At 47.1% G+C, this 18600-nt stretch overlaps 1 protein-coding gene across 4 annotated transcripts in view; it reads right to left on the minus strand.

Annotated features, from left to right (window-relative positions):
• The window catches only part of ASTN2 (astrotactin 2), an 839920-nt gene that overhangs the window by 346383 nt on the left and 474937 nt on the right, over window positions 1-18600 (minus strand). For all 4 annotated transcript variants that reach the window (XM_074330925.1, XM_074330926.1, XM_019731189.2 and 1 more), the window contains one exon: window positions 1787-1937. In XM_074330925.1, the coding sequence (XP_074187026.1) occupies window positions 1787-1937 (151 nt within the window). The remainder of the gene's footprint in view (window positions 1-1786; window positions 1938-18600) is intronic.

Here is an 18600-nt window from a genome sequence, read left to right on the forward strand (position 1 = left end):
CTGTCCTGCTCCCTGCCCACAGTGATGGGTACAGGGATTGGCAGGAGAACCAGGTTGGCCCAATAAGATGGAATCTTCACCTGGAGGAACTAGGAAAGACATGCTCTTGCTTTGCAGGACTCACTGAGTGGAGGGGGTGTAGTGGCCAGAGAACGGCACGGTGCTGAGGAAAGCAGAGCTGAGAGAAGAGGGATCCCGGTGACATTGTTTGAGCCCCTCAGTCCTATCGTCATTGGACTTCCATTTCAGCCAATATAGTTCCTCTTTTTGCCTAAACTAGTTTGAATTGAGTTTCTGTCACTTTCAATCCTAAGAATTCTCATCAGTAAAATATCTAATTGCCCACCCACTTCTGAAGATCTGTGGATCTTTGAGTCTAAAATACAGTTTCATTGCATTACCTCATTCTCCAGAAGCTTCTTCTTTGTACTGGTCTCCTGGCCATTGTCTATTTCCCAGCTGCCGTGTTGGCACCTTAAGAGCTGACAGCTTATTCTTCCCAGGAGCCTAGTCCAGAGCAGGAATTCCCATCCCTGGTCCCATCCCTCCTTCCCTTCCTCTCTTCTTTGCCCCTTACTTACTGAGATGGATACTATTGGGGTGCTGAGCTGAATCAACTAATTCCATGGATTCTCCCTCAGCTAACCGAGTGAGAGAAACTTGGAAAAAGCCATCCTGTGCTACAAATGATCACAGGTGACATGATCGATGTAGGTACAGAAAACAGCAATGATCCCTGGAAGACCACGGTCACTTCCCCATGTGGAGGATGGGAATGGCTTCATAAAGGAGATGAATCTGGAAAGAATTCCACTTGTTTGCTACAGGGGCTGGGGGAGCAATTCACTTTAGGTAAAAGAACAGCATGAGCAAAAGAGCAAATGCTCCGAGGCATCAAACAGCAAGCATGTTCAGAGAACTCCCTCTGTTTAGCTCCACGTGGCTCTAGTGTAATATGAGCTAGTTTTATGGAGAGGTTGGAAAGGCGCCAAATCATGCAGGGCACTGAATGCCAGGCTAAAGAGTTTAGCCTGTAGGGCAATGGTTGCCAAGTCTGCTTCCAAGACATGCCCCCTCCTCCCCCACATGTAAACATACTCAGGTTCCTGGGACCTAATGCCCCCTATAGAAACAACATTCGTGGTGTGGACTCCTGCATCCTGCATTTTAAACAAGTACCCTAGGTCATTCCTATAAAACAAATCACCCAGTGTGACACCCTCTTCTACAGAAAACAAAGACCCTCTCATGTGTTCTTCTGTGTCCTCATCCCACATTAGATACTAGAGCACCCTGCAAACAAGTTTGCCATCCTCCCTCCACACAGCCCGCTCTTTTCCTAGTGTAAACGACATATCTTTTGAAACCAGTTCCAACCACACCCACTTCCTCAGGAAGTCTTAGGTCTCTGCCGAAACTGCCTCTTCTGGACGTGGCATTGACATGTGTCCCCGTTGTGTTATTAGAGCTAAGACATGCCATGCCGTGCCCCATTCCCAAATGAGCGGCAAGCTTCCTGAAGCCAGGGACGCTTCAGGACCTATTGTATATTGGGGACTAATGTTCTAATATCTTCTTTCATTCTTTCAATGATTTTACAAACTAGATTTAATTGCCCACTTTACAGATGAGGAAACCATGGCAGCCTGGTATGCGAAGGTGACAGAGGGAGGAGTGACGAGTCGTGTATCCTCCCTGATCAGTTACCCCTCACAGGGAGAGGCCTCTAGCCAGTAGCCTGGGCACCTTGGGCCAGCACCATGTTCATAAGTCAACGGGTACTTACCACACATCCCGAGGAGTCCACCTGTCGATCGGACACGCACTTGAAGTTGCGAGTGCAGCCCCCATTGTTCCGAGAGCAGTCACGAACTGGCCCAAAGGAGGAGAGTAGGTCGTTGATGGTTTCAAAGTATGTCGACAGCATCGCTTCTTCCCTTGGAGAAAAAGGGGAGGGTTAAACCCCAGAGACAACTGCATCGTTAGATTTAAAAAAAAATAAAATAAATGAGCATTCATTACATTTGAGGTCATCATTTATTATATTTAGAATCAAGAAAATGACACAAAAACATATTTAAGAAGAAAATAACAACAAAAAGAAAAAAAATCCAATAGGTTTATCATCATATGGCACGATATTTGTCTAGCTGTGATGAATAAGACTGTACTTGGAACTTTGTACTCTTTGCTTCATTAATCTTCATAATTTTGGAAGGTAGGCATCAGGTTTCCATTTTACCAATAAGGGAACCGTGGCTCAGAAAGGTGCAGTGTCTTGCTGAAGGCTACCCAGCTTGGAATGCGACAGAACGGAAGTTGGTGCCAAGCTCCATCTAAAAAATGAAAGCTCTTTCCACTCCCCAACTCTTGACTTGTGTTATGTATGTTTCTACAGATTCCAGACCTTCCTTCCCATTGCACCTCCTCAAAACGGGCACATTCCTATTATTCTGATGTTGTGGCTACACATTGAAACTATGAACCGGGTGGAACTTACCCCAAATTATACAGCGTATAAAGAGCCACGACACAAACACAGGACTGCCTGATCCTAGTGTCCTAAATATTGTATACAAGTCACACCACCAGAACTGGTAACGACAGCTGTTGGGAAGGTCATGATATTCTAGGCAAATGAGTGATTCCTCCCAAATGAGGTTCCCAAGAGATAAAACTGGACTACATATCCTAATTAACAGATCTTCCAAAATTCTATTAGGTGAGAGATACAGATGGAAAGTTTCTGGATGCTGTTTTCTGGAGAAAGGTTCATAAAAGGAACATGCTAGCACTGGAGCATCTAAAATGGCTACAGTTAGAGGAGATATTGCAGGGGCACCACAGGCAGTGAGAAGAAGCACCGTATTCTTCTGTGATATGGGACTTGTGGAATCCAGAATTGTGAAAGAGGGGCGCTGCCAACATATGAACACGTCGTAAGCAGAGGCCAACGAGCACTACTGGTGATGTATCTGGACCACCCTTCATCTGTCTCATTCTTTCCCTCCCCAGGCTCCAGTTTTAGTCTCCCGGCTTATTTCTTGTCTCTAGTATCATGGCCTTCTGTCCCATCTTTCATGCTGACTTGCCAGTGAACTTGTTAAATTTCAGCTCTAATTAGATGTCCCACTGATCAATAGCTTGCCATTACTTATAGAAGACAATCTAAATTACTTTCCTTGGCTTTCAAGGTCCTTTGTAATCTGGTCCCTGCTGACCTGTCCAGCTACCTTTACCTTCTCCTCACATTCTCTGTCTGCTACCCACAGGCCTCTTCTCATCCTCTAAACTCACAATCTTTGGCCAGGTTCCCTGAAAACAGACTTTGAAACAGAGGGTTGCACATAGGCAGGTTGTCAAGAAGCCCCCTTGGGATACACTGAAGGAAGTGAGCAAGGCAGGATGGGGCAAGGGAGAGTCTGACCTACAGTGTGGCTGATGTCAGGTAGAGCTGAAGTGTCAGCTGGTCCTGAGGGGAGCTCTGGGCCAGTGGGGATGGTCCTTTAGAGAAGTCCCTCCTGGAGGCGAGGGATCCGGGCCTCTGTATTACCAAGTCAGCTAGTCATTGGCCAAGGGCTGCCATCTGGAAGGGGGTATCCTCAGGTGAGGCCATTCCCTGTCACTGAAGGCAATGTCCAGTAAGGGACACAGCTGTGGGCCATCAGCTATGCTCTCGGGGATAGGTGGCTCCGCTCTCAAGAGGGGATCTGGCTGCACTGTGTACCTTCACCTCTCTGAATCCTTAATCGTGCTGCTCTGTCTTGAGTGCTCATAGTAAGTTGCTCATCCTTCTTTAGCCCCCAGCACAAGGCCTGGTAAGAACTGATAACATATAATGTTTTTAAACATGTAATGGAACTCCAGTCTCTACCAATCAGTAGTTTTACCAACAGGACACTGCCTGCTCACCACCACCTCTGGGTTCCTATTATGAATCCCCTATGCCGAGGGCTGTAAGTATAGGAGAAAGGAGAAGATGCTGGGAGAGCTCAAAGATTATTCTTCACTTCCTAAATTTGTATAGAGTGAGGTCAGGGTGACAGGTGGATGGGGGGAGAGAATTAGCAGTTCCTGAACTGATGCCCTTGGCAGACTTGTCACTTTTTCTTTTTAAGATTTTATTGGAGAAGGGGAACAGGACTTTATTGGGGAACAGTGTGTACTTCCAGGACCTTTTTCCAAGTCAAGTTGTTGTCCTTTCAATCTTAGTTGTGGAGGGTGCTGTTCAGCTTCAAGCTGTTGTCCCTTCAGTCTTAGTTGTGGAGGGCGCAGCTCAGCTCCAGGTCCAGTTGCCATTGCTAGTTGCAGGGGGCACAGCCCACCATCCCTTGTGGAAGTCAAACCGGCAACCTTGTGGTTGAGAGGACGGGCTCCAACCAACTGAGCCATCCGGGAGCTCAGCGGCAGCTCAGCTCAAGGTGCCGTGTTCAATCTTAGTTGCAGGGGACGCTGCCCACCATCCTTTGTGGGAGTCGAGGAGTTGAACTGGCAACCTTGTGGGAATCCCACTGGCCCATGTGGGAATCGAACTGGCAGCCTTTGGAGTTAGGAGCTCTAACTGCCTGAGCCAAAAGGCCGGCCCCCAGCCTAGTCACTTTTGAATCATGGAATGAATTGAGGCTCCTGGGGCCACATTAAGGCTACTAAAATATCAGTATTGTGAGAGGGAGAAGAATGCTTGTAAGTAGGAAGTGAGAGGACATAAAGACAGAGGGAGAAACAATTTCAGAAAGTGTGAGAGCAAGAAAAGAGATAAACATGTAGAGAAACTGCTAGAAAGAAGAGCAACTGAGAGGCAGAAACACAGTCATCTAGAAGAATATGGATGGATGGATGGATAGATAGATTATGGATAGACAAATAGAGAGAGAGAGAGAGGGAGAGAGAGAGAGAGAACGATCCAGAAGAGTATCATATGGAGAGAAATTAAAAGAGAGGAAGATAGAGGCAGAGAAAATGTGTGATGGATACAAAAATGAAAGCTAGATTAGGAGAAATATGGAGAGAGACAAACAGAAGTAAGAAACATAGAACCCAAAAAGGAGAAAACATGAAGGTAAACAGAAAACATGAAGGTAAACACAACAAATGTGTGCAGGTGTGGAGGAAGGAAGAAGGAGAGGCGGGGGGACGGAGGGAGATGACAGAAAGACAGAGAATGAAAGTGAAGATAGACACACAGCACGAGTAGAAAAGAACAGGTGCACGCAGAGACAGGGAGAGCAGAGACAGAGAACACCAGAGAGAAACAAAGGAAGAGAAAAACACACAAAAAACTGTCACCTTGCAGTGGAACTTGGAGACAACTCCAGCTATACAAAGTAGGAGGCTGTGAGCTTTTAAAAGGACAGATTCTGCATAAACATCAGTTACATGAGGGGAATATTATTTAAGACACAAAGACCTGACACAGGGGTTCTTACTGTCTAAAGAAGTGATTTGTCAGGCTGGGAAAATGAAGAATCTGGGCACAAGTGAGAGAAGGGGCTCAAGGCAGACCCGGGCATTTTCTTAACTTGGGACTCAATCCCCCCTTCTGCCTGCCGAGTCCAGGATTCAGGGCCTTTTGGAGCTTAGAGCTGTCCCACTATAATCACAGGGGGCCAAGGAATCAAGGGAACAGCACTGGAGGGCGGGGCAAGCTGGGGTGACAGGGAGAGCTGGGTGAGAGTCCCAGCTTGGCCAGACGTCACCATCCTCACCAACACCATTTTCGTCATCTGATTTCCTGAGCACAGCTATGCTCCCCAAACTGTGCTAGACGATTTTCTGTGCGAGGTGATTTTCCTATGCCACCTCTTTGATTTGCACCATAGCCTTATGAGCTACACATTTTCACGCCCGCTGTGCAGCTGGAGGAACCGGATCTTGGGGCGATATGTCACTTGTCTTGGTTCATACGGTATAAAGGAGTGCGGCCGGGGCGTCCGTGCAAGGCTGCCTGAGTCAGGTCCGGTGCTTTCTCTAACGCAGTTCTCAGAACAGTAGCGCCGTAGAAATCTGTGTCTTCGAGGAGGAAAAGCTGGAGGGCAGAGCCTGAGCAACCTCTGCAGACCTCCTAGCACTTCCTGCCTCCTGGCGTGTGTACCTGCCACAATAGGCTCAGTCGTAAGGGAATGGAAGGGGAAACCATGGCGTATTAGTTTCCTAGAGCTGCCACAGTAAGTACCACAAACTGGGCCTCTTAAAACCACAGAAACTTATTATCTCACAGTTCTGGAGGTTGGAAGTCCAAATGCAAGCTGTCAGCAGAGCCAGGTGTCCTCTGTAGGCTCTACGGGAGAATCCTTCCCGGCCACTTTGTCACTTCCCATGGCTCCTGGCAATCCTTGACATTCTTTGGCTTGTTGCTGCATCACTCCCATCTCTATCTCCGTTGTCACATGGCCTTCCTTCGTCCTTGTGTCTTTTCCTCATCTTACAATGACACTACATCCATTGGTGTTAGCGTCCACCCTCATCTAATATGACCTTATCTTAGTTATACCTGCAAAGACCCTATTTCCAAAGAAGATCACATTCTGAGGTTCTGGGTGGATATGAACTTGGTGGGGGACAGTACCCCACCCACTACTCACAGCCCAGAGGGAAGTCCTGAAGCTCACACAGGACAGAGTCAGGACACCCGGTCCTTGGTCCTTCCTCCAGTGCTAAAACCCCCCAAGCCCTGCCAAGTCCAGACTCTGCATGTTACACTGTGGTATTTACAAGGCCTGGAAAGTCCTAGAGAAAGGACCAGGAGGAAGCCACTTCTTCATCTGAGAGGAGAAACGATCAACGTTAATTAAGTGCCTAACACTCCCCAGGAGGCACGGGGGTCAGCAAGCTTTTCAATACAGAAATCCATAGGAAACATCTTAGGCTTTGCAAGCCACACACAGTCTCTGTCCCAAGGACTCAATGTTGCTTTTATAGCGCTTAAGCAGCCATAGGAAGTATGTTATCATGATATGCAAATTGTAATGAATGAGTATGGCTATGTTTCAATAAAACTATTTACAAAAAGACACAGCCGGGGCCGGCCCGGTGGCTCAGGCGGTTAGAGCTCCGTGCTCCTAACTCTGAAGGCTGCCGGTTCGATTCCCACATGGGCCAGTGGGCTCTCAACCACAAGGTTGCCAGTTCAATTCCTCGAGTCCCGCAAGGGATGGTGGGCTCTGCCCCCTGCAACTAAGATTGAACACGGCACCTTGAGCTGAGCTGCCTCCCGGATGGCTCAGTTGATGGTTGGAGCGCGGGCTCTCAACCACAAGGTTGCCAGTTCAATTCCTCGACTCCCGTAAGGGATGGTGGGCAGCGCCCCCTGCAACTAAAATTGAACACGGCACCTTGAGCTGAGCTGCCGCTGAGCTCCTGGATGGCTCAGTTGGTTGGAGCCTGTCCTCTCAACCACAAGGTTGCCGGTTCGACTCCCGCAAGGGATGGTGGGCTGTGCCCCCTGCAACTAAGATTGAACACGGCACCTTGGGCTGAGCTGCCTCCCGCATGGCTCAGTTGGTGGGACCGCCGGCTCTCAACCACAAGGTTGCCACTTCAATTCCTCCGTGGGCAGCGCCCCCTGCAACTAAAATTGAACACGGCACCTTGAGCTGAGCTGCCGCTGAGCTCCTGGATGGCTCAGTTGGTTGGAGCCTGTCCTCTCAACCACAAGGTTGCCGGTTCGACTCCCGCAAGGGATGGTGGGCTGTGCCCCCTGCAACTAGCAACGGCAACTGTACCTGGAGCTGAGCTGCGCCCTCCACAACTAAGACTGAAAGAACAACAACTTGAAGCTGAACAGAACCCTCCACAACTAAGACTGAAAGGACAACAATTTGACCATTGTTCCCCAATAAAGTCCTGTTCCCCTTCCCCCAATAAAAAAAAAAAAAGACACAGCCGGCTGGATTGCTATTTCCTGTTTTACAGGAGGAGAATGCAGGTCAGTGTTGGAGTTAGAATCCGAACCCAGGTATGTCCAACTCTAGAACCCACATTCTTTCTACAAGTTTCTTCTGAACCTCAGTCGTCTCATCTGTAAAGTAGGAATGATTTTTCTAGCCCCCAGCCACGTAGGGTTGTTGTGAGAACGCAATAACAAGGTGCATAGAAACGGCATGTTTTCCAAACTCTAAAACCCAATGCAAATCTACACATCGTTCATTCATTCAACAAACATCTGGGCCCCTACTGAATGCCAGGTACTGAGCTGATTATGATTAGGGCTCTCCTTTGGTCTCTTTATGCCTCTGTTTCTGCACCTATTAAGTTCTTTGCACCAGCCAAGATATTTCCAAGCAGCTCTGATATCCTATTTTTTTCCCCTTATAATACTAGTTTTAAAACAGAGTCAGCCATACTTCAGCAAACTGAAAAGGCTGCCATTCCCTCCCTGCCTGACTGCTCGTGTGTAAATGCATCACATGGGTTCCATTTGGCCGAGTCAGCTGAGCCCCACACAGGGCGAGCATTAGGCAGGGTGCCTGGGAACAGATGCTGACATGGTCTGCTGTTAATAAACACCAGCAAAGGTCTGTGTCACTCACAGAGAGGTGTGAATGGATGACACAGGGCCCAGACAGTGACAAGGCCCCCAGGGGTGCAGACTAATCATTTTCTGATGAAAACCAGGCGCCCTGTTTCCTGAGCTCCTGGGGAGGGAGAACCATAGGACATTGCTGGATAAGAATCGAGCTGTTCTCCTGTCCCACTGCCTTGGGGTTCAGGGAGCCTTCTCAGCACCCCTGCCCCCCGCCCCAAAGCATTAGCAACAGTGTAGAATAGTGGAGATGAGGCAGGTTTGTTTCCCAGTTTCACTCACTAGGAGACCTTGGGCAAGGCCGTTAAACTCCAAGCCTCTGTTTCTCATCTGAAAATGGGAACATTAATACCTAGCTGGCAGAGTTAGCATGAGAAATAAATTAGATAACATATGTAACATGTTCCACACACAAAAAGTGTCCAGTAGTAATCAATGCCACCTGAATGTCCACCAAAGTTGCAAGAACTGTGACTTGAGAATATAAGGAGCTCAACGCAGGAGAAGAGATGGTGGAACTGGGCCCCAGATTGTCCATTTACTCATTTAAAGTTTTTCATCGATGCATAATTTGTTCTGGGCCCTGGCTGACTCCTGGGGGACACAGGAATAGATGTGACATAGTGTGCTAGGGAGGCAAAAAAAAAAAAAAAAAAAAAAATGCAGCAACATAACTGGGACCATAGGGCTATAAAGAAGAGCCCGTGTACCCCAGACCTTGGGAGTGGCGGGGTGGGGGGGAGGGGTATCAGACAAGGCTTTTTAGTGGAGACATTATTTGAACCTGAGACATAAAAGATGAGCAAAAATTGAAAATGAACTGAAGAAGGATGGAGTGGGATAAGGGCATTCCAGGGCAGAGAGCCCGGAGGCAGAAGAGGGTTGACCTTGAATGGGGGATTTGCAGCCTGCAAGGCAGCTGGAGTGTGGAGGAAGAGGTGGGGTGTGGCAAGCATGGGGCAGCATAGGCAGCTGGCAGCCAGGACAGACAAGGTTTTGTGTGCCAAGCCTTGGTGATTCTGGACTTCACCCAGTGAGCCATGGGCGTCCGTCAAAGGGTTATAAAAACAGGTCCTACTTTTATTTAGATCAATAGCATGTGAGGTCAGACAAATAAGTTCGTAAACTCAATCTACCGTGTTTCCCCCAAAATAAGACCTAAATGGAAAATAAGCCCCAGCATGATTTTTCAGGATGGCATCCCCTGAACATAAGTCCTAATGCATCTTTTGGAGCAAAAATTAATATAAGACCTGGTCTTATTTTGGGGAAAACACGGTAGAAAAAGTGCTACCTCATTGCTGAATATCACTATGGTCACCTTCAAAGTACTCCCCTTGGGAAGCTATGCACCGACGCCAGCTCCTAGTCCACCCTTCAAAGCAATTTTGGAACTCTTTTTCTGGAATGGCCATCAGAGCTGTCGTCATATTACCCTTGATGTCCTGAATGTCATCCTTTCAATATTTCCTTTATCCTCAGGTAAAGAAAGAAGTCATTGGGGGCCAGATCTGGTGAGTAGGGAGGGTGTTCCAATACAGTTATTTGTTTACTGGATAAAACTCCCTCATAGACAGTGCCGTGTGAGCTGGTGCATTGTCGTGATGCAAGAGCCATGAATTGTTGGCGAAAAGTTCAGGTCATCTAACTTTTTCATGCAGCCTTTTCAGCACTTCCAAATAGTAAACTTGGTTAACTGTTTGTTCGGTTGGTACAAATTCATAATTAATAATCCCTCTGATATCAAAAACAGTTAGCAACATCATTGCAATAAGTCTGCGAACTTAATTGTCAGATCTTGTAGATTAGTATTTTATAAAAATCATTACAGCAATCACAACAATGATACTTAATGTACATTGAGCACGAATCAGATGCCACAATATGTTTCAAGCATTACCTGTGTCAACCTACTTAATTCTCATAAAAATACAATGATGTAAATGATACAATCATCCCCGCTTTCTAGAAGAAACTGAGGCACCATTTGGAGGATTAAAGCTGTCCTGAGACTCGCTGAAGCTAACGTAGGCACAGTGCTAGGACAGTGTCGGGCACACGACATCAGGTTGTAAAAGGCTTCGGGACAGAGGTGAGCTGGCATAAGCCACCGGGAGGCAGACTGGACTTTTCTAAAGTCAGAGCTACTCAGCCACAAACTGCCCTCTGCCCGGGTCCTGCCGCTTCTGGCCTCTGCAGGAATGCCAGCTGAGGAGGGAGGGCCACCTTCGGGGCTGGTTGTGGCGAAGAGTCAAGCATCCCAGGGAGGGGTGCACGATACCATGGTGATAATAATAACGATGGCGGGTATCTACTGAGAACTACGGCACGAGGACGGACTCAGCATGGAGCATGTTGTCATGTCTTGCCATCGCCCTATGACATGGTGCTTTTCTTATCTCCATTGCGATGATTGAAAAAGAAATGCTCACACGTGCATGCAGGACCTGGCGCTTACACAGGCGAGGGGGCTTGCACTGTGTCACACAGTGGGCCACAGAGGCAGGGCCAGGGCTCTGCTTGGGTGTGTCTGACTCCAATCCCCATGGTTCCCTGTCTTCCTCCTTAAGCGCCCTTCCCACCTGGAGATCCTGGGACTAGCGTTCCAGCTGACACTTACCATTTCCCTTCCGATAGCATTTATGGTTTGCCCTAATTTAGGGCAAGAATGTATATTGCTGTGCAGGGTGGTGTCACAGCTTCCTATGAGTGTCTGTGCCTTTGAATAACTCACAGGCTTCCTGAATGCTGAGAGTCCTACTCACGCACTTCCCCAGAACACTGGGCATGCTCCAGCTGGTCACTGAACAGGCATTGGCAGTGAAGGGAGAGGAGGCGGGACAAGTGAGGCCCAGCTGCTGGGTGGTCTTGGGGACAAAGAGAAAACGTGTGTCTATTGCCCATCTGTGAAATGGGGACAATAACATTCAACCAATAGGGCTGTGGTCAGGACACGTGAGATACAAGATGTAAAAGCCCCTCATCATCGTCACCAGGACCAAAGAGCAAGCTCAACAACGGGCTGGTGTATTCTGGAAATGCATTTGTTCATTTCACAGATATTTACCCAGCACTCACCATGGGGGCTGGAGGTTAAGGATACAGAAAAGAGTAAAACAGGCAAGGGCTTTGTGCTCCTGGAAGTTACAGTTCAGTGAATGGAACAGTCATCCAGCAAGCCCTTGTCCCTACGTCTATGTCAATATCTATATCTATGCCTGTATCTCTCTCTCTCTCTCTCTCTCTCTCTCTCTCTCTCTCTCTATATATATATATATATATATATATATATATATATATATATCTGTCTCTCTCTCTCTCTATATATATATATCATCTACATCTATGCCTATTATATCTATGCCTGTATTTGTCTATGTCTATATTAATATCTATATCTGTCCCTAGATCCATAGCTATACAGATATATCTATAAAAACTGTGATAGATGCTGAAAATGCAGGGTACTACTAAGAGAACATATTGCAGAGGGGCCAATCTAATATAAGGAATTGAGGGTGGGAGTTGGGTACTGGGGGAAGCAGATGTCCCTGGAGTGTGTTAGGCCCTGAAGCCACACCAGCCAATGGCCTGATGACGTTCTGTCACACCAGGGCTTTCCCCAGGAGGGTCAATAAACACCCACTCCCACCCGCTCATGCACGATGACCGTGGAGTCCATTTGACCTCCAAGGCCATCATTCCTTGGCAAAAAGCCATCACCTCTTCCCTCTACGTGTTCCGAATGCTCATAGAAATTCTCCTCCTCACCCACCCCCCACCCCCGTTTGTCCTGCCCCTTGCAAATCCCATCATTATATTAAAAAGGATTAAAAAAAAGAGGTTCGGTGACAAATGCTGAGAGTTGAGGATTATTTATTCATGAAATACCCACATGGAGTCATCGAGAGCTCCTTACAGCTCTCATCTCCGAAGAAGCTCATTAAGATGGGCCGCAGAAGTGGGAGGGCGCCGGGTTCTCAGGAGCCGCTGCTCAGAAAGCCCAGCTGGGAGTGTGACGACTGCCCCGGGTCAGTGGAGAGCCTGGTGACCTGGGATGGCAGACGGGTTGCCAGGAGCCAGCAGAGCCCCCCATTAGAGAATAAATGGGACTGTGTGTTCTAGCAAAAATAGCACTGACTGGAGGAGCCCAGCTCAGCCTCCCTCGGCTGTGTGTCCCTCCCCAAGGGACCCTCTGCACACTCTGGGCCTCAGGTTCCACATTTATACCAGGATGAGGTGATCTCTACGGTTCCCTGCAGCTCAGATTTCTAATAACATTATGTGGTTTCCCAAGAAGAACAAGGTGGAGATGTAAAAATGGCGGAGGGATATCCATTGTTTCCAATTATGCTCTGTATGCCTTGTTTCCATTGTTTTGCATGTTAGGAAATCAAGGGATTTATGCAACCAGCAAGAAAATCAGAAACACTTACAACTGTGTTACCATGAAGAAGCCCTGGGCTCAAACCTATGTCCTGATACTGACTAGCTGAGAAAACTTTAACAACTCATTCAATCTCTCGGATCATGGATTAACACCACCTAACTCTTAGGTTACCATGAGGATTATGGGAGAGGATAAAAGCTCTGTGAAGACAGGGTCCTGTTATGCTCACTGCAGCCCAGTGCCTGGAGCAGTGGCTGGAATGTTGGACAGGCCCCCAGATGCTGACTGGATGAATAAATGAATGACTGAATAAATACAAAGTTATGCGAGCCGCTCCATGATACATTTGCTTTTACTGTTGTAATTGTTACTACCAATAGCCTGCTTCTCATCAACCCTATAATTACACAAGCCCAGAGAACATTACCTTGGTGCCCAGGTCCCCTTTATCAATCTGGAGAAGTGTATGGACCATATCTTAGAATAATATGTTTAAATGCATATAAAATCGAATGCGAAAAGCATTATAACAGAAACAATTCATCAAAACGTTTTTAGAAAGTCAACGGTACTATAATAATATATATGCTTCTTTATTGACACATTAAATAAGAAGATCTAGTAATAAATGTAATAACGACTATAAATTGGAAGGAGTGATGAGTGTCAGCTACATTTTAAGACATCTGCAACAAATGAAACAATAAATGAAAGATGATATAAAACTACTTGCAATTTCTATTGTGACAAACTTACAGGTGCTGCTAACTCACTCATGTTTGTAATAGAAGGAAATGCTAAATTACAACGAGAGGTGGGCAAAGTGAAACTGTATTACTTTCCCATGTTATTTCATGGACCTCCAGCATGGACCTCAGGTTGAGAGCACTGCCTAGAATGACATTTGGATGGACAAAGCTTTCCCTGAATATCGGTCGATCTGTGAATATAACCAGAATTGTGTGTCGAGATAAAAAGAGACAGGAAATTAAAACTCAGCTATGATCACATCAAAATTATTGTTTTCTGGAGGGGCACGTGTGGAGTGATGAAAGCAGGGCAGACTTTGGCTTCAGAACAAAAATTTACAAAGCTCTCAAGGGGTTTTGCACGCGTGACCTCCCTCTCTGAGCTTCAGTTGCCTTGTCTGAAAACACATCATTGTAATGTTTCCTTGCAGAGTGGCTGGGGACCCAGGTGAAATAAACAAGGCCACACACCTTGTGCAAAAAGATGCAAACGCTAGCCCCTCTCCGTCCCCCTTCTGTTCCTTCTAGGGTGAGACCTACTGAGTGTACCATGGTGGGGATGCATTTCCACATTCCTTAGCACTGACCGGGTTCCAGGCCATCTGCTAGCTACCCAGCACTCAGAGGTGCCCAGAAAAAGTCCCTTCCCTCAAGAGGTGCACAGACTGAAGCCAGAGACAGCAAGTCAAGGTTGTATACCATGAATCAGCGTGGACACGTGTAGCACAGATACACAAAAACACATCATGAGATCCCCAAGAACAAGCAATGAATTCTTCCTCGACCGGTGGGAGAAGGCTTCCTGGAGGAGGTAGCAACACATTGGTTCTGGAAGGAAGATAAGGACGACGAAGATGATAAGGAGGAGGAGGGAAGGAAGGAGAAAGGAGGAGAAGAAAAGGTGGGACACGTGTTAGAGGATAGTACAGAGTAGCCAGAATGTAGAAGAGAGGGAGGAGAGAAGAGTGTTGGAGAAATAGGAGTAGGCTCATTATAAAGGTAGGAGGCGGGCAGGAGAAAAGGAGGCCTGCCAGGCTCTGTGGTATGTGTTCTATAGACAGTTTTCTAATTCAGTCCCATGAGGCAGATTTTATTACTCCATTTTACAGAAGAGAAAACTGAGGCTCAGAGTGGGAAAGTCATGTAAAATCCCATCGTTCCTTAAAAGGGGAGCCACAGGAGGAATCCAACTGTGCTTTAAAGTCCACATTCTCCCCTCAGCATGGCACTGAATGTCACTTGTAGAAGACTGAACCCTCTGGAACTGCACCCCAGGTCAGACTCAGGGACCAAAAACCTTTAGGAATGGGACTTTGACCATCAGGGAAGTGCTGCTTCCCCCTCTCTCCACCCCAAATACAGCCATCATTCCCTTTTCCTTGCCTTGTACATTCCATCTCCTCCTTCTTTGATCCTGGCAGTTCCAACTACCAGCCTAGGTGATCGTGAACATTGGGGATATGTGATGCCAACAGCATCTCTGGCCTGCTCTCCAGACAGCTGTCACCCAGCAGCCAGACTGAGTTGGGCCCTGGGGTCTTCTCTCCTGGCTGCGTCACCCCACACTGCTAGGCGTGCCTGCTCCTGGCTCCTGTCCCCACCAGGCTAGCCTCTGCCACTTGCTGGAAGCAGTTCCCTGCGCCAGCACAAGAGTGGGGGTGAGCCAACCCCTGACTATATCCCAAGGGACTGGCCTGTGGCCCATAGTGAATCCCAGTGCAGAAGACGTGCTGGCTATTGCTGAGACGTGGCAAGAAGTCTCTGAGGAATGTGTAGAGGAAGGGGGGTAAGCAGCAAGTTTGTTTTCCCACCTCATAAGCTTCTTTTTAGCCAGGGCATGTCAGACTCACTCTGCTGACAAATCTCCATTGTCTTTAAGGATTTATTATTTCTTTCATGCATCCAAGCCAAATTAATCACATTCTCCAAGGCCTCACTGAATGCTGAATATGTTTCATTATTACTCAAAACAGAGTAATAATGAAGATGCTGAGTCTTCCACTGGCATTATTTCATACAGTACAGCAACTCTGTGAGAGAGGCATATGCAAACCCACTGTACAGATGCAAAAACTGAGGCATAGAGAGGTGCAAAGATTTGCTGCAGGTCACATAACTAATCGGGATTCAAACCTAGCTCTGTCTGACTTCAAAGCTGGAGGCATTTTTAACTTCCATGCCATCCAGCCACCAATTTCAACCCATTTCGTGAGCTAAGTGTTTATGACCCATCTCTTCTGTGAGCAACTTGGTGGGCAGTCCAGGGCTTGGCTGGCTACGGTGGATTTTTGAACAAAGAAGGAAGGAAAAAGGAAAGGAGGGTTTGAGGAGAGAGGGGAAGGGAGAAGGAAAGCCAGATTTTATTTTTTGCATTAGACTGTGACTTTCTAAAGGCAGGAATCTCTGCACCTCCGGACCTAACGCAATGACATTCAATAGGGAGGTGGCACATATTTTTAAAAATATTTAAGTGAATGAACGGATGAGTAAATAAACACAGCGGACTCACTGAGGAATTCATGAAAGAATGCATGCCGCGGGCACAATGTCCTAGGAAATCGGTCTTTAAATGGATTTGAGTTTCCAAGAGCTGAGGCTCCTCCCTTCGATGCCCTCCAAGGTGGAATTGCCATCACGCAGTTTTGGGGGGCAGAGGAGAAGATAAAAATGAAGATCACTGTGAAAGTCTCTGCCTACGAAGACCTTGTGAAATGGGGAGATGTTATTCAATGGGTATAAAGTTTCTGTTATGCAAGATGAGTGAGTTCTGAAGAGCTACTCTAAACATGGCACCCGTAGTTAGCAAAACAGTACTGTGCACTTTAAAATTTGTTAAGAGGGTAGATTGCATGTTAAGTGCTCTTACCACAAACAAAACAACAACAACAACAACAATAAAATAAAGGGTCAGGAGGAAACTTTGGCAGGTAATGGACATATCTATTACTTTGACTATAGTGATAGTTTTCATGGTTTATGCATATGCCCAAATTCATCAAATTCTACACATTAAATATATGAAGTTTTTTTTGTATATCAGTCATATCTCAACATAGCTGTTAATCTTTAAAAACAAAACGACCTGTTGGGATCCCAAACCACTGAAAAGAGTGTGGTATCACCCAGACTTCACATTCACAAAAGCAGCCAGCAGTCTGGAGATTTTCTCTCCACACGTGTCCTTACAATGGCTTCCTGGTACCACCCCTCACACCTGGGTTACCTCCTGACCATAGATGGCCATGACCCTGTCCTGTCTGAGCCTCTGGTTCCATGCAGAGGGTGGGGGTGCAGGGAGAGAGTCATCAAAGTTCCAGGAAGGGAATGGGCTGAAACCTTGTGGGAAATGCAGAGACACAGGACACCCTCAGCACGAGACAATCCTGGGAAATTCCTAAAAGCTTCTTAATCAAGCTGGCTAAGAGCTGGAATAGTGGAAAAAAATACTGGATTGAAAGTCTGGAGATGGGGATTCCACATTGGGTGTGACATTTGCTCATTCTGATTATAGTCATGTCTCTTCTACTCTCTGAGCCTCAGTTTCCCCATCAGTGAAGAGAGGGCTGGACTCAATGCTTCCTCAGATTGCTCTCATCGTGAACTGCTTCAGAGGTCACTAGAGCTTCCTGAGTGAGGAGGACAGAGGGTCATAGCGCCCAGGTGCCCTGTATTTCTGTAGCGCCTGGGGAAAGTGTCCCGATTCTCTAGGCTGGTGGAAGACTCCTGCCGCCTCAGAAGTGGGGGCTGGGAGGCTTCTAAGGAGGTGTCCAGGAGGCAGAGGCCTCCCTCCCACAGCCCAGCTGGTCTCTCCTCTGTCCCCACGCGCATTCCTCATTCAGACCTTATTCGGTGAGCACTCACTGCATCCCAGGCACTGGATGGGGCCTGTGCAGGTGCACAGGTGATCACGTCCTCAAAGACCTTGCGTTTCAGTGGAGAGGCGCTTAGACATACAAGGAACTGAACTTGTGGCAGAGCTGCCTGCGAGGAACTTCCAAATTAGTGTCAGCAAGCGCAGCAGTCATTGTTTTAATGATATCTTGTGTGTGTTCTGCTCTGTCCTTTTCAAAGAGATGTCACACATATCATTTCATTGGGCTGTCACAGTTGTCTCTGGTTTGCCCTATGCCTTTGACAGATGAACAAACTGAGTCCCTGAGAGGTACAATGGTTTAAAATCAGACTCCTTGATTTTTTGGACAGTGTCCATGGTTTTCGGCTTTCAGGGTTAGGGTGGGGGGTCGCTTGAAGAAGAGAAGTTTTGAATAGAAACCTAAATGTGGCTGAAGGCTGAAAAGTATGCATGCAGCATAACTTGTGTGGGGAGCAGAGGAGACCATATGCCAGCCAAGGGAAAAGAATCCTGGAGAACGCAATTCTATCCTATAATATAGCGAAATCTATATTATAGGTGTAGGAAGGAGATGCAATTCCAACTGTTGTTAGAACAAAGGAAAGAAAGAAATGTGAAAAGAGAACAGTTTGGAACATCAGCAATTCTGGATCCCAGTGAGAGAAATCTGAGTTGGAATCTCAGCTCTGCCTGGAAACCTCACTGTGTGACCTCGAGAGGGTTACTTGGTCTCTATGACCTCAGCTTTCTTCTTTGTTGTCAAATAGAAATTAGAGCACCTACCTCGCGGCACACATATGAAAACAAAATGAGATAAACCACCTACATTACCCCACGCATTGCCCGGCACAGAGCAAGTGCAGACAGTGTACGTTTCCTTTCACTGCACGTCTCAATCAGCTCCTGGAGAACCTGCTGCCTTTGCATGGCGTCCACAGGTTAGAAGAAAATGTAATTTCCCAAGAGACTCCAGCTTATGTAGAACACAAGGCACCTCTACCTACCTACACTTATTTTATTCTCTAAAATGGAATTCCAGGCAGGGAAAGGCTGTGTCCAGTCTGTCAGCTACTTGCAAAAAATATAT

The sequence above is a fragment of the Rhinolophus sinicus genome, linkage group LG04, assembly GCF_036562045.2.
Source record: "Rhinolophus sinicus isolate RSC01 linkage group LG04, ASM3656204v1, whole genome shotgun sequence".
Lineage (NCBI taxonomy): Eukaryota > Metazoa > Chordata > Mammalia > Chiroptera > Rhinolophidae > Rhinolophus > Rhinolophus sinicus.